Source organism: Panthera onca, chromosome D2 (assembly GCF_046562875.1).
Source record: "Panthera onca isolate mPanOnc1 chromosome D2, mPanOnc1 haplotype 2, whole genome shotgun sequence".
In the NCBI taxonomy this organism is placed as follows: Eukaryota; Metazoa; Chordata; class Mammalia; order Carnivora; family Felidae; genus Panthera; species Panthera onca.
Window position 1 is genome coordinate 34086044 of NC_138349.1, and position 16562 is coordinate 34102605.

The 16562-nt window shown below is 35.3% G+C and overlaps 1 protein-coding gene across 4 annotated transcripts in view; it reads left to right on the top strand.

Moving 5' to 3' along the window:
* LOC132685099 (protein FRA10AC1) overlaps positions 1-15643 on the top strand; it is a 37585-nt gene extending 21942 nt beyond the window's left edge. For 3 of the 4 annotated variants that reach the window (XM_060641999.3, XM_060641998.3, XM_060641997.3), the window contains exons 11-15: positions 185-227; positions 2484-2602; positions 7175-7213; positions 13199-13277; positions 15474-15643. In XM_060641999.3, the coding sequence (XP_060497982.2) occupies positions 185-227; positions 2484-2602; positions 7175-7213; positions 13199-13277; positions 15474-15516 (323 nt within the window). In that variant the 3' untranslated portion in view covers positions 15517-15643. Of the gene's footprint in view, positions 1-184; positions 228-1868; positions 2417-2483; positions 2603-7174; positions 7214-13198; positions 13278-15473 lie in introns of those variants that run through there. The other variant, XM_060642000.3, reaches the window with a different exon arrangement.
* Positions 15644-16562: the final 919 nt, after the last annotated feature.

Sequence of the window (16562 nt, forward strand, 5' to 3'; positions counted from 1 at the left end):
TTACTGTGCATAGGCATTTGTTGAAGTGGAGAGAATCAGATTTTTTTTTCAGAGTTTTGTCTCCCCTCTTATAGTAAAAGGATATAAGGAAGAATGAGAATGTATGATATTAAAAGTACAGTAGCAGTACAGTTATTCAAATTCAGCCTTTCAGTGGTGTCACTTTTTTATTTTTATTTTTTAGGATTATGCCAAGAATGTTCCTTTAAATTAAATTTTCATCACAGGTAATATTATCTTTTGAAATGCTGTTGTTATTGTTTAGTAGTCTTGTATAGTCACTTACCTGCACTCAGTGTCAAAATGTAGATTTAAGTGGTTGATGGTTTAATTAATTGATTGTGTAGAATGTCTGGGATAGACTGTATACATATACCAGGGAACTGGAAGTTTGCCATGCCTTACTCTAGCCAAGCAGTTTTAAATAGGAAGGCCTGTGCAGGGTGATAGATATTAGAATTTTTAGTTTGGAGTCAGTGTTCAGATGCCATAATATTCTTGGAACTGTATTATAAAGCAGGTCTTCATAAAGTGATTTCATATGTCTCATTTAAACAGTGTTTTATTTGGAGTTTGTCATTCTTACAAGGGATTATATTCCTCTGTTCTCATTTCAAATGTCAAAATCAGGCTCCTGTTGAGTGAGCTAGAATGTGCCTGTCATATTCAGTGGGGGGGGGGAGTATCCATGTTCTGCAATATGCAGTGTATATATAAGTAAGATCATGGGCTTGGAAATCAGACTCCTGTGTATTTCTCTCAGCTTCTCCACTTACTAGTTGTCTGTTTTAGGCACGGTACTTAAGCTCTGGGGGGCACCTGGGTGGCTCAGTTAAGCATTAAGCCTCTGGAATTGATTTTGGCTCATGTCATGATCTTATGGTTTATGAGATTGCACTAACAGTGCAGAGCCTGCTTGGGATTCTCTCTCTCTCTCTTGCTGCCCCTTCCTCTCCTCCTCCCCTCTTTCAAAATAAATAAATATGCATTAGAAAAAAAGGTACTTAACCTCTGTAAGACTCAATTTTATCAACTCTAAAAATGAGGATGCTAAGGATACACTAGTGAAAGTGCATGTAAAGTGCTTGACATGGTGCCTGGCATATGGTAGGTCAAGCATAGAGGGGTCCCTGGTATTGAGGATGTTCAGACAAAATTGGTGACCTGCCATTATTGTGACGATCACATTTCAGGGCCTGAATAAGGCCCTGAATAAGTTAAAAGTTTAACAATGAGATTCTGCAACTTTATAAAATATATATGTCAGTATATTAAAAAAATTTTTTGACGTTTGTTTATTTTTGAGAGACAGAGCACGAGCAGGGGAGGGTCAGAGAGAGAGGGAGACACAGAATCCAAAGCAGGCTCCAGGCTCTGAGCTGTCAGCACAGAGCCCAATGCGGGGCTCAAACCCACGAACCATGAGATCACGACCTGGGCTAAAGTTGGATGCTTAACCGAATGATCCATCCAGGTGCCCCAGTGGATTAATTTTTAAATCAGCTATGCTATGAATGTGCTGTATCTAGTATTTTAGTTGTTAAAAATAAATATTAAATAATTAATAATTTTTAAGTTATTGAAATTAGTAGAATTTCTTAGATTACTTGAATAGCCTAACCTTTATTTCCCCTCTCCATCAGTGATACCAGAGGGTTTTTTTTACCTTGACTTTCGAGCTTCATTTCAAAATTGAAATGATTCTTATGAAAGGCAGAAAGTGATGATTGCCTTAAAAAGTATAGCATTTGGTATAAGTACCTTAATTTGGAAGGTCTGATGAGTAAATTTCTTGAAACTAATCCCCTGTTGTCTCTTCATTTTCCTTCTCGGTCCTAATTTCAGCATTATCACCTTTTCCTATCTAGTGTTTCCTTTCTTAACCAGTTAAAATCAATTGCTTGCCAGCCATGGTACCAACAGCCTTGTAAACATGGCCTAGAAGAGATAAAGCTACAGCAGTAAAAGGACAAATGGTCTAAAGTAGACATTTGAGTTAAAGTAAGCCCCTCCATCCTCATTCCTTTATGCCTTTACTGTATTCCTTTTCTCTTAGCAGAAGAATTTTCTATTTACAGATGATTTGGAACTGTTAGAGTGTTTCTTCTTGTTTTGTGTGTTTTTTCAAAGTATAGGTAGATAGGAATTATGTGGAGGGAAATGACATTTGTTTTTGTAATTTAAAAAATGGCTAAATGATAGAAAACAAGTAGGAAATGAGGAAACTATGATTTATATTTACTAAGGTTTGTATACAGAACTTACAAAAAATAATTTGTCTTAGAGTTTTAGGCTTCCTTCAAAATTGTCTCAATTAATATACTAGCCTGAAATATTTACAGACTCATTTAAGGGTTCCTTATGTAAAGTCCATTGTAAAAATAGGTACTTTAACTAATTTGACTGTTTTGCTCATTGGTTCTTATTTTTCATAAAGGTCAGTTGAAAAAGTTAACTTTAGTTTTATATTGTTCAACATAAAGGAGAAAAGAAGTCAAGTCAAAAAAAAGAAAGGATAAATCCAAAAAAGATCATGAAGAGTCATCACATAAAAAATCCAGATCATCTTCTGTAGAAGAGACGTCTCAGAAAAAAGCAAAAGGTAAAAGGGAATTCAAATATAATACCTACTCACATTTTTAAACATGAAATGTAATCTGCTATATGTATCAAATGTAGAATTTAATTGGTGAATGTATTTAGATTTCTGTTTTATAGTAGTTGAAAGGAAACTGGTTGGGGAATTTAGATAGGAATTTATAGTAATTTACAGGAGTTTCAAAAACAAGTATGGTTTTAATTCATTTTGGGCAGACAGTAATAATGTTGCAAATAGCATTCTCCTTCCTGACTTTGTCTCTTAGACACCTGTTACCTTGGGTGAGTCCCTGAGCTTTTGAGTTTTACTTTCCTCATGGAAGTAGGGACGATGTGAATAATGGGCTTCTGTGCTGTTTGAGCTTATTGTGGAGAATCAAATAAGAATGTGAGAGGCACTTTGAACATTGTGAAACAGTACATAATCTATAAGTCAGTATAAAATTATAACACTGTGATTTCAATTACCTTGGCCTGTGTGATTTTCTTACTAGCTTATGAGCTTCTTGAAATCATAGAGCTTGATATATATGTGTCCTCAGAACCTAGCATGGTGCTGTTCACATACACTTAGTAAATAATTGTTAAATTCAAATCCATCAATCACTTACTTCTTCCTCAGTAGTCCTTAGGCTCCCTAAGCCTTAATTTCTTCATGTGTAAAATTGTCATGATGGTAGTACCTAGATTATAGGATTGTTCAGAAGTTCAAATGAGATAATGCATATAAGCTGTTAGCACAGTGCTTGGTGCATAGTTAGCTATTATGAAGGTTACTGCTAGTTTATTTTTCAGTCCATAATAGAGTAAATTGGCTATAACTTAGAGTGAATTGAACTTAAATTACGTGGTTAATGGAAGATTACATTAGATTCAGCCAAATGTTAACATAATACTTGGACAGGAGAGGGCTCCCTTGCTCCAGCTATGAAGATTATTAATAGGTTTCCTTCTTACATGTATTTTTTTTCTTGTGAATCATAACATATTCAAGCGTATAGTACCACCAACTTACAGAATTGGTGAGATTGATAGATGGTGAGAAGAAAATACTGTTCTGGGGTTTATTGAGAAATGGTATTTGAAGCAGAATTCCTTTTTGTGTCTATCTCAGTCATTTCCAAACTCTAAAATAAATGTTAATAAATGTGAAAATCCTGTTTGTGTTTAAAAAATTGTTTTAAAAATATTTAATGTATCATACTTGAGAGTTTTGTTAAATTCATTATTATAGTATATAATATTGTATTCACATCATAGTATGATACCATGTTAATCACTATGTATTCCAAATTAAAGAAGAACTAATCCCTACCTTGTAAAAACTTGTTTAGTACATTCAAAGCAGACAGTCAGATAGCTGGATACTCAGGATCAGGTATGGGGTTGGAACGCTCGGATTACACAAAGATATGCGTGTGATCTTCCTTACAGATGTTTTTCCTGTAGTGTTCCGTGTTTTAGTAGATGACATCTCTGTCAGCCTAAAAACTAGTATCATATCTGGAACTTATCCTTGATGCCTTCTTTCTTCTCATTATTTATGTTTAATTTGTTACCAGATCCTGTCAGTTTTACCCCAACAGTGTGTATTTCTCAAGTTCTCTCTACTCTAGTTCAAACCACCATGTTTTCTCATCTAGACCACTGCTGTATTATCCTCACTAGCTCTGCCACTATCTTGCCATCCCTCCTGCCCTCCCCTTAATCCATTCTCCATAAAGCAGTGATTTCCTATTTTTCTTAGGATATAATCAAAACCTGCATAAAACCCAGAGGCTTTATATGATCCAGCATACAAAACTTGTGGTTCTCACCATGCTTCACCTCACTTTGATACTCCACTTTCACAGCCTTTCAGTTTCTAGACAATGCCAAACTTCTTTCCATTTAGAGGCTACACAGATGCTGCTTCCTCTCTTTCTAACCCCTCCCCCCACCACCAGATGCCATCCTAACTCATCCTCCGGGTCTAAGCTTAAATGTCACTTCCTTAGGGATCCTTTCCTGATTCCATCCCTGACCATGAATTTAAATTAATACTTCTAATTATAATACCATCAACATTATAGACCTGGAACTTTTCTCATTACATATATGACAGTTATATAAAAGCCCCAGGAAGGCAAGGGTTCTGTCTGCTGTGTTCATTGCTGTATCCCAGCACCCCACTAGCACATGTAAGGTGTAGGAAAGAAAGATTGAGAAAATGAAAGACTTTGAAGATTGTTTCGGGACAACTTCAGGGACAGAGAACCAAGGCAGAGTAGAATTGAGAGATGTGTTTCGTATTTAGTCTTTATTCAGAGCCCCTGATGGCATAAAATATAGTTACTTTTTTTCAACTTCTGTGGCATAGAGCAGAAAATGACAGCATTTTAGCAAACTTAGGAAAACCATGTGGAACTCTGTAATATCTTTGTATCTGGGATCATCTGGAACTAGCTTGATTTTTATGTGATACTTTATAGCCAGACCACCTTAATTTGGCCCAAAATTGCATAATAATAAATGCTTAATATCTCAGCCTCATTTTGAACTGTTGACAAAACTTCTTCAAAACAATCTACTTTCTTGATTTTCTTCCTGTCTTTCTGGCCTTTCCTCCACCTCTTGATTATAGGTCCTCCTCAGTCATACCCTTAGGTGTTGGGGTTGCCTAGGGCTGTTAACATGATTTCTCTTCTTTCTCTATGTTCTCCCTTTGTGGTCCCATTGATTCCCGTAGTGTCAGATTACTATCATACAAAATGTTAAGTAAGTGGATAGATGGATGGATAATTGGATAGCTAGATGGTTGAGTGAATGGATAGAGAAAAAAATCTAAAAGAGATCCATAGCTTGACTTTGAGGACCAGTCTGCTTTGGCAGGTCTGAGCAGAACACGGTACTTAGGTAGAGTGTCTTGGCAGAAAGTTGAAGATATTACCCCTCCCCCACTACCAGTCAATCCCCAAGCTCACTTTCTTGGGAAGGCCTTTCCTGGCACCCTTCACCCCACTCCTCCAAGCAAGGTTAGGTCCCTATTAAACATTTCAGTAGCACCATGCACTTCTCCTTTGGACATACATATCACCCTTGGAATAATGTGTTTTCTGTTAAGGAAGGGGCCATGTAACTTATTTAATTCTTTATCCAATTTCTAAGCACAGTGCTTTCTCCATATAATAGGTGTTCAATAAATGTTAGGTGAGTGAGTGAATCGGCGAAACAGTTCTCAACATTGAAGGGAACATCAGAGATCCCAGCCCTGGGATCATGAGCAAAAAGATACTCTGTGGTTTTCTTTTCAAAGTATGGTCCTTTGGTATTGTCATCTCTTGGGAGCATGTTAGAAATGCACAGTCTCGGACCCTTCCTGATCTCCTGAATTACAAGTACACTTTAAGTTCCGGGATGATTCATAGGCACCATAAGTTTGAGATGTACTCTCTATATCAGGTACTTGTTCTGCTTTCACTCTGACACCTTCAGGGAAGAACGTAGTACTGCCCAAAATATTCTTTTACATTTCAGTTAGTTGTAATTGTTAGCAGATTTCTCCTTAACTAATTTAGCCCAAACCTACAATTTCTTACCTTTGGTTCCAGTTATATCCTTAGGCCTCCAAAGTAAGCTAACCTCTTTTTGTACCTATAGACATTTGGAACCTGGTACTGTGTTCCTCATAGGACAGAGAAGAATCATTTCATTTGTCACCAGCTTAGCTATGTTTTTATTTGCTTTCTGATAAGTAGGAAATAGGAGTGAAGAAACAATAACCTAAAAAAGAAAAGAAAAGAAACAATAACCTAAAGTGGTTGCCACAGTCCAGGCCTTGGCTTCCTGTGGAGTCTTTACCCTGTGGTTGTGCCACCCTCTTCATTGGGCCTGAAAGGGGCTATTTATGCATCAGCTTTGGTTTACGGGATCTTTGATCCAAGGAGGTTTAGAGGGCTTGTTGCTCTCCATCTGTTATCTGTCATTTTCTGATTTATCAGGCTTCAGAATTATTTCCCCTCTGGTCTTACTGCAAAAGATTCTATAGAGTTATGATTTTTAAAAATTGTGCTAGTACATTTTTAGTACTTTTTGCTTTCTGTTTCCCTCACTGGATGACTATTGTAGAAATGAAAATGTTTGTTTTATGTAGTAATATTTTGTGTGAATTTTAGTTACTAAGAATTCTCATCTGTATATGAAAAAGTATTGTGAAAAATGAGTATTTGTAAACTGCTTTCAAATGTTGAACATCTCTATTGATAAAATATGATTATGTTGCAGCTAATCTGCAGGGTTTTTTTTTTTTTTTTTGCAACATGAATTCATGTTTTTTTTTTTTTTTTTTTTTAAGGTGTTTATTGTTTGTTTAAGCTTTGTGCTGTATATTTCAGGCATAAAATACCTCTACCTAAAAGACTCTAACATTTTAATTAGAGAGATAAGTCTGAGAAACATGAAAGATTAGAAGACAGTAAGGTGCTTTTCTGTAAGAGTTTAAAGTAAACCAGGCTCTTGGGAAGAATTCTGGTCACAGGTATAACTGTTACACTGTTGCAGAATGATTTTTAACAAAGCAATGCTGTTTTCTTTTCAGGGCATTCATCCTCAAAGAAATCAGAAAATTCTGTGAACAGTAAGTATTTAGCATTTCTTTATTTAACACAAATATATAGATTCAAGTTATTTCCAGTTTGGGTTTCCCATCAGTTGTGACTTGCTCATATGTATATTATTTTTTGGTTTTGTACTATGTGAGAAAAATCATAGAAAAAGTGCTAGAAGTGTATGATTTTTCCCCCAGTTTTAAACATTTTAAAGTTTCTTATTTTAAAATGGAAGAGCATAAAATTTTTTTCAGTAAATATAATGGATACACACTTTGATTTCACATCATGGAATATGAAGAAAGAAAAACAGATGAGGTTGGAATGGAAAAAGAATTGGGAAAGTAGATTAAGACTTAAGAAATGTCACTTACAGGGGCACCTGGGTGGCTTAGTCAGTTAAGCGTTCCACTTCAGCTCAGGTCATGATCTCACGGTTCGTGAATTCAAGCCCTGCGCCAGGCTCTGTGCTGACAGCTCAGAGCCTGGAGCCTGTTTCAGATTCTGTGTCTCCCTCTCTCTCTGCCCCTACCCCATCCCCCTTGCACTCTGTCTCTCTCTCTCTCTCAAAAATAAATAAACATTAAAAAAAAATGTCACTTATATTGTACGAGACTGAATTATCTCCGTTGTCTTGTGGTTTTGACTGATCAAGTGAAATGTGTGGTTTGTGTATGGAAAGTAGAATTTGGCAGCTGGTTACTACTGATTCGTTTTTTAATAAGTACAGTGGTTTTCACCAAATTGTATCAAACCAGATTGGATTTCATTGAATATTTGCCACAAATTTTATTGTTCTTTCCCCGCAACATTCCAAAAAACATTCAAATGACTTACAGATATACATACAATAAAATAAGATTTTTAAAAGTGAAATCAGAATAATGGAAAAATAAGATAGAATAGCAAAATAAAGCTAGACAAACATTTACCAAAAAGCCCTGCATAATTGCAAAGGTAGATCACACATTTGTCACTCTTCTTCCATACAACCAAACCACATAAGGAAGCCACCAGTAGAATGATTAATTGTACCCATATAATCACACACAGTGTGTTCATCTTTTTCTAGGCTGAGTTCTGAGAGTGAGTCGACTCTCCTGTAGATTCATAAAAGGGGCGTCCATCTGTGATGTAACAAACAGTAGCCTTGCATCTCAGTAGTAATACAGTGTCAAATTTCTTCAAAGACATTGCAGTAGGGTTAGTGTAGTTCAATAGCATATCTAATTCATTTAGGCCTATTTTATAGAAATTCAGAAATTTGAGACTTGTAGGCTTAGAAATTTATAAACTTAAGAGTTAAGTTTTTTCTGATTTAAAGTAATATATATTACTGTGACAAAATCAGTAAAAGTAATTACTCCAAATCCCGCCTTTCAAATAGAAATATTACTAGTATTTTAATTCTTTTTTTTTTAAAGTTTATTTATTTATTTTTGAGAGAGAGAGAGTGAGCAGCAGAGGGGCAGAGAGGGAGAGAGAGAATTCCAGGTGGGGCTCCACGCTCTCAATGCAGAACCTGACACAGGGCTCGAACTCACAAACTGTGAGATGATGACCTGAGCAGAAATCAAGAGTCAGATGCTTAACTGGCTGAGCCACCCAGGCACCCCTTAATATAATTCTGAAGGAGAATTTTTAAGTGGTCAGTAATCAGAAATTTTGCACTGGGAAAAATAGAGGAGTTTTAAGATATTTACTGTTTAAAGATTTAATGGAGAGGGAAGTGTCAGTGGAGGCATTCCTCTAGTTTAGGAATACAACATACATCTTATAAATTATTTTGCTGATACCTGTTTTGTTTTCAGCATATTTGAAGTGTCCTAAAGCACTGATATTTGTTTCTCCCCACATAAATCCTCATTGATGTGTAGCCCCTTTTCCTAAATTAGGTAAAGTATAGTAACAGTTTCTAGAACGTAGCCAGGCTTGATACTGAAAGACTTCTGCTATCTGGGGCGGAAGTAGTGTGTATATATCTATATCTATATATCTATATATCTATATCTATATATAAACATATATGTGTATATGTCTATATAGAGAGATATATAGATATATGGGACATATATATATATATCTCTATATATAGATTTATACGTACACACACACACACACACACACATATATATATATACACACACACACTATCTTTCATTTTCACTTGGATGATGTTTAGTTACTTTTACTGCTCTTTAATATATGGATTATTAAAACCAAATCCATGAAGAAAAACCCAATTTCTGTGGGGAAAAAGAATTTTAACTTGCATTTGTTGATTATTTACTCTGTCAGCCACAATGGCAAGTGGTTTAGTTGTGTTACCTCATTTCATCTTAATAATGGGCATATAATAGCCCATTTTGCAGACAGAAGAACCAAGACCCAGAGATTTTACATAAATTGCCTAAGATCTAGTTGTTGTTTAATAGCAGATCTGGGATTAAACCCAGATTTATAACTCTACAAAGTCTACGCCCTTTTACCTGTATCATCAATAACTATTCATCAGTGAATCAAATGTAAGTCCACTCTTTATACCCCAATTTTGGCAGATACATTCGACAAATCTATATTAAATAATTTGATCTGTGTCTCAGTTCTATCTGTAAAATGGATATAAAGAAACTTAACTTTGTTTTTTTATTATCAGAGCCAAATGAGACAATATACATGTAAAGCATGTGTCCCACACAAAGTTAACTTCTTGATAACCTATAGCTATTATTGTTGTTTAGGAAAAGAAAGAAAACCAGACATTAAACAGATTCTGTGTTTTGTTCTCTAGAATTGATCAAATCAAAAGTTAAGTCTATAAAAGTTTGACCTATCCATTATGTTATCATAAGTGGAGACTTGCCACTTCTTCAGTAAGCCCAAGTTATTTAGTTATCATAATATCTAGAAGAACCAAGATGACAGATCTGTTTTCATTATTCAGACATATAGGGAAAATTGTATGCAGTTTGTACCACATTCTAAAAGGAACATTGAAAACCAAGAGATTTTCGCATTGAGAGAACTTGAAATTGTCATAGGAAGAAGGTTGAAGGAACTATACATGTTTAGTTTGGAGAAAAGTGAAGGGTTGGGAGAGAAGGGATAAGGAGTTAGACATGGAAACTGTAGATGTTTGTAAAACTGCTTTTGTGTAGACTTATTTTTGGTGAGTATTTGGCAGAACTAGAGTCTATGGATAAAAATTGCCCAGAGACAGATTTTTGCCTTAATTTAAGGAAAAACTTCTCAATTAGAAATATCTGAAGAAAGCAATGGGGGAATGGGCTGCTTCAGGAAGTAGTGAGGTGTTTAAGCATAGATTGGACAGCCACTTGTTGGGGGAGATACTGCAGTAAGAGATTGGATCATTGGATAACACCTAGATTAAAGACCTCTAAGATACCATACAGAGAGTCAGTGATTTATATTTTGATCCTCACTTGCTAATAACGGCTGCGTAGATTTGACACTGATACAAGAGTACCATTTTGTATTGCCTGTTCTCTTGTTATTTCCTTAGCAGTGCCCCTCCCACCTCGGGCAGGCTGTATCAATTACCATAGGAATGGTTTCTAGTTACTGCCACTCTCAGGGAACTAGAATATTATAGATTCACAGGGTTGCACTTAAAGGTCATATAGTCCAGTCTTCTGGATTTGATTCTCTAATAATATTTGGTCACTTTTTTAGCTTGTGATCTTTCAAAGAAAGTTATTTTATAATACTCTAAACTGATTTGCTCTTTTACCAAAAAACTGGATTGTCTGGTATCATAAAACTGGTATAGGAAAGCTGGCCTATGGGAAGTACTCTTGACAGGGAAATTAGCTGCGCATTTTCAAAGTCCTTGTAGGTTTTGTTCTCTGACAACATTAACAGGGTAACACTGTAGTGTTAACTGTTAGGCCTGACTGGTTTTTCTGTGCTTTCTTTATCTCATGTTAGTGAGTTTTCATAAAAATAAAAAATAAGAGTAGAAGACTTTTACTCTCTTTTCTCTCATATTTGGTTTGGGACACTGGCAGTTTCAGTGCTGGTTGTAATTGAGTGGGAATCTTGTTCCCAAGGCTTTATAATTTTGTCATCTTTTATTGTCTTTGTATGTAGATCATTAAAAGTACAACCCCTTCCCCCCCCCTTTTTTTTTTTTTTTACCATTTTTGTCAGAATTTGTGCCAGAATAGATTTCATTTAGAACCAAAGTTCAGATATACATATTGATTCATGGATCAAAGTCCAGCAGGTAAAAGGCTATAAAACCACTGTGGCAGATCAATGCTGTTTTATTTTTGTGTGTGTTTAACTAAGGGACATTCTGTATTGACAGGCCAAATTTGTGTCAGTTCATTTTAAGACCAACTTATTGGAGAGGAACTATCTGCTATTAAAATTACTTTACGACATATACTTTTATTGTATTTTTCAGTATTTGATAATTTTTAGTTCACCAATATAGGGGGATTTACAAGAAACATGTCTATTTTGTTATATTTTAAAAATAGAGTATGGGGTGCCTGGGTGGCTCAGTCGGTTGAGCGGCCGGCTTCGGCTCAGGTCACGATCTCACAGTCCGTGAGTTCGAGCCCCGCGTCGGGCTCTGTGCTGACCGCTCAGAGCCTGGAGCCTGTTTCAGATTCTGTGTCTCCCTCTCTCTGACCCTCCCCCGTTCATGCTCTGTCTCTCTCTGTCTCAAAAATAAATAAACGTTAAAAAAAAAAATTAAAGAAAAAATAGAGTATATTCATTGTTTTGATTGATTTTTAAGGCAATACATGATCACTGTTTAAAATATAAAATATTTGGGGAGCACCTGGGTGGCTCAGTCGGTTAAGCGTCCGACTCCAGCTCAGGTCCTGATCTCACAGCTCGTGGGTTCAAGCCCTGCGTCGGGCTCTGTGCTGACAGCTCGGAGCCTGGAGCCTGCTTCCGATTCTGTGTCTCCCTCTCTCTCTGCCCCTGCCCTGTTCATGCTCGACATTCTGTTTCCCTCAAAAATAAACATTTAAAAAAAATTTTTTTAAATATAAAATATTTGGAAATGCTTGAAGTAGAAAGTATCCCAGGCCCACAGGTAATGTAATGACTGTTAAGTTTGGTTGGACCTTACAAACTTACAGTATATGTAACTACAAATTGGATTATACCATACATGCTTTCTGTAACTTTTAAGAAACTTGATATAGCACAGATGTTTTTCCATGGTCATACATATAGATATGCTAAGGTTTTTTTTTAAAAGTTGTATAGTATTAATTTAACCAATCCTTAATCCCTAACTGGTGAGGATATAGGTTGTTTTCTTTTGTTGTTGTTATAATATAATGAACATCTTTGTACATGTATCTCAGGTGCTTATTTATTCTAAGTAAATAGCTAAATTCTTAAAAGCAGCATTGCTGGTCAAAGTGTATGTACATTTTAAACTGATCTATATTGCTAGATTTTCCTCAAGAAAAAGGTTTATAGAAATTTTACTCCAGCAATGTATTAGTATGCTTGTTTCTTTGAAACAGCTTCTTCTAATTAATTTAATCAGCATTAATTTTTAAAAGTGTCTGACAATATTTTTTCATAATTTAACTAACTTGTCCTACACACTAGTTCAATTCTTCAGGTCATGATCCTAATGTAAATAAACTCTACAAAATTCTTAACCTGTGTGTCCTTTGTATGCTGATAGAAAGAAGAAACTAAAGTGAAGACAATTACATTTCAAGAGATCATTCCTTTGTAAGAGTTAATATTGGAATCACTACTTTAACTCAGTGTAACTTAGGGAAATTTCCCTTGAGACTTTCCTTGGTCTTTTTGCTGAGACTCTGGTATATCTCAGCTTATTTATTTATTTTTAAAAAGAATGTTATTGGTCTGGAAGAGTGAATTACATATTCAGAGCCACAAATGTTGAAGCTAAATTGCAGTTAACTCTGAAGTTAATTAATTGCATTGGTGGGTAGTTCAAAACATGTTTTAAATATAACACATTTTAAAAATCTCTTTTAAATCAACAGGAAATTCTGATGAAGATGAAGGTACTTCAGAATCTGAACTTTGGAAGGGCCCCCTACCAGAGACAGATGAAAAATCACAGTGAGTCCTGATATTAACAGATAATGCATACCCTTTACATCAGTTAGGAAGCTGCAGCCACAGCCGTTCTTGATAACAATTAATGAAAAAGCTCAGCATCATGAATGTCTGTTTAATTCCAAGGACTCTCTAGTCTGGTAAGATCAGAGTTTAATTCTAGTCATTGCTTATGGCCATAGACAGCTAACTCGTCCAGCTTCCTCTCTGTCAGTAAATTTTTCTTCAGCTCACCTTGACAGATGGCCCTCTGGTCTTTGCTTAGAATCCATCAGAGAAGGGCTGTTTACTAGTTCCAGAGCAGCCTATTCATGATATTCTGATTATCATAAACCTGTACAGGGGAGCTCCTTGAAGATACGGATGGGTAAATTTCCAACAGCCACCTTAGCGCCCAAAGACAGATAATTCAGTGTGTACGTTGTTATCTGCTTTGGGTTGGAAGAGCTATCTGGGTATGGGCTGGGATGTTATCAGCTCTTGTCATACACTGGGAAGTTCAGCACTAGAGCTTTCTCTCCTAAAAGAGGGTAAAATAATACCTACTGCATAGAATTTATTATGAAGATTTAATGAAATAAAGAATGTAAAGCACTTTGTGCCATACCTACAAATCTAAGTGCTCAATAAATTTTAATCCCATTTTGTTAGTCTTTAGGCATGTTGGTTCATAATGGAAAAACAATGAACCAATCATTATTCACTAATTTAAGCTGATTACAAAACATCTTGCCAATTATGATATGTTCCCAATGTAATAGAATTCAAGTGTATTGGAAAGAGTTTTTGTTAAATAAGATTACTTTTATTCTGTGACCTTAACTTTTTTTTCCAGCCAAATAAACAATTCCTACATGTAAAAGTTATTGCTATAAATAAAATATTGCTATCCTAGTCAAACTATTGACTAAACTTTCAACCGTGTAACTTCTCTTTGAAGAGCTTTATAGCTGAAAGTGATTAGACTAGGTCTTAGGATCAGCTCACCTTTTTAGGCAATGAAGATACTTGAGTAAATCCTAAGAAGGCTTTCATAATCCAGAACTCTTTGTGACCTCATAAATACTTGACGTTGATCAAGTACTCAACATCTAAGTCTAACAGAGATTCAGCTAATTTCCCATATTTAAGTTTTGACTACAATTTGTAAATTTTTACTGCATTTTGCTGTCATGCTGGGGAAAAAGGGACAACAGCAATGGGGAGTGCCAAATTGCAGATAATTCTTAAATCAACTTTAGCTGATTCTGTTTTTTTTTTTTTTTTTATTAATTTGAACATGGTGTAATAGCTTTTTGCATTCACAAGTATTTAAAATCAAATGATGAAGGCCCATTGTGAATCCCTGATCTAGAAGAATTTTTCTGAAGAGACTGGTAGACTGGTGACTTTCCAGTTTGATTGCCTGTCTCAGAAAGAAAAAAGCAGATATATATACATTTAATTCTCATAGCACCTCTGTGAGGAAATATAATATCCTCTATTGCACAGATAAGGAGACTGAGCCCAGAGAAGTTAAGTAACCTGCTGTTACTAGCTAGTAAGTGACCGAACTGGAACTTAAATACCACCTGACTTGAAAACCTGTACATTTTCCTTCATCACAATGGTTCCAAACATTAATTTTGTACTTGACAGTTTTCATAGTATTTTAACAATTTAATATCTCCTTTCAGACTTCAATTCTTTGTGTTAGACATGATTTTTACAGCTACAAATATATATTGACTATTCTCAGAGCAATAAAAACCTATAGCCTAAGCAGATTTTTCCCATTCCTAGGAGCAAGACGTGTATTTTGCTGAAAATAGTTTTCTTTTTCATTCATTTCTTGATCAGACTATGATTTGAAATGAGAATGAACAGAGAAACTATAAAGTCAACCAAAAAAAATAAAGAGAAGCAATAACATTTTATAAAGTATGCACTTTAAAGTAAAATCTTAGGTAATAAATACATTTAGGGGGAGTTGGCAACATATGAAACACTTTATATTTAATCAGTCTGGGTATAATTATGATTATTCAAAAAGTTAAGAATTATTTGATGGCTGAATCATGAAATACATTGATATATAGAAGAATCAGCAAATTACATTGAGTGAAAATATTTTATTTTCATTAATCTCCTATTACGTGTCACCTAGTAATTTCTTTTCTGTTGGTTTTAATCAATATGTATACTTTTTCTTTTAAATAGAGAAGAGGAATTTGATGACTATTTTCAAGATTTATTTCTGTGAGATGGAAGAGAGAAGCCTACGTTCCTTAACGTGAAAGTGCACTTTGAAACTCTCCACAACAATGTCATCTACAGGTTGCAGCTTGAGTGGTTTATCTTTGGAAATAAAAATCCAACTACTGTCAGGATGTCAGCTGCTTTGAAAGTTTTTCAGTTCCATTGGAGACATGTTTCCCTTTCCCTTCTGTGTCTTTTCAATTGCTTATATACAGCCGCTCCGCCCACAGCTCCTCAAGGGTGAAGCTAGTACACTCTACAGAGAGTCTGTTGTTCCTGTAATTTGTAGTTTTTGTTGTTTTACTCATTCATATTTATCTTCCCTTGCCTCAGTTAGTTTAAATTATTAGAATTATTGGTATCTCACAAAAAATTATAAAATAGAGTAAGTATGTCTCTCCAGCTTCTATTTATTTACTTTCCTTTCATCCACTGGCACCCTCTTTTTAAGCACCTGCTTTCCCATCACCATCTGTTTCTAGCTGCCTTTTTTTTTTTTTTTTTTTTTTGCTTACCTTTCTCTTGCTTTCTTCTCCCCTATACTACTTAAGGGAGTTTGTTATAATCAAAGTTGACTTCCCAGTGTGTGAGCAGTTTATTATAAAGTAAGTTAATTACTATTGGGGGAGGGGGGCAAATGAGGTCCCAGAAGTCAAACCAGTAGATTAGGTTAAAAGTTGACTCTCCAACAGAGCAATTCTCCAGTAAGATAATTGAGCTGAGTAATAGTAGGTGCTAGAACTTGTCCCAGATATAGTCATGCAAATATGGGTGTACTTCCATGCCAAGATATATTAGAAAATGTAAATCTTAATTTGAGGATCATACCCCTCACAGTCACTGGATGTGCTTTAGGAGATCTAAGCACTCCTAGAATCTGTGTAAACTTCTGTGATTGTGTGTATTTTGGGGGGAAAAGGGTCTATAGTTTTCATCAAATTTTCACATGGATGTGTTGATATTTTTAAAAAAAGGTTTTAACCCATTTTTATAGAGCAAGAGCCAAAAGATAGAGGAGAAGATGCATGATTTGGTGAAGAGAGAGGACCT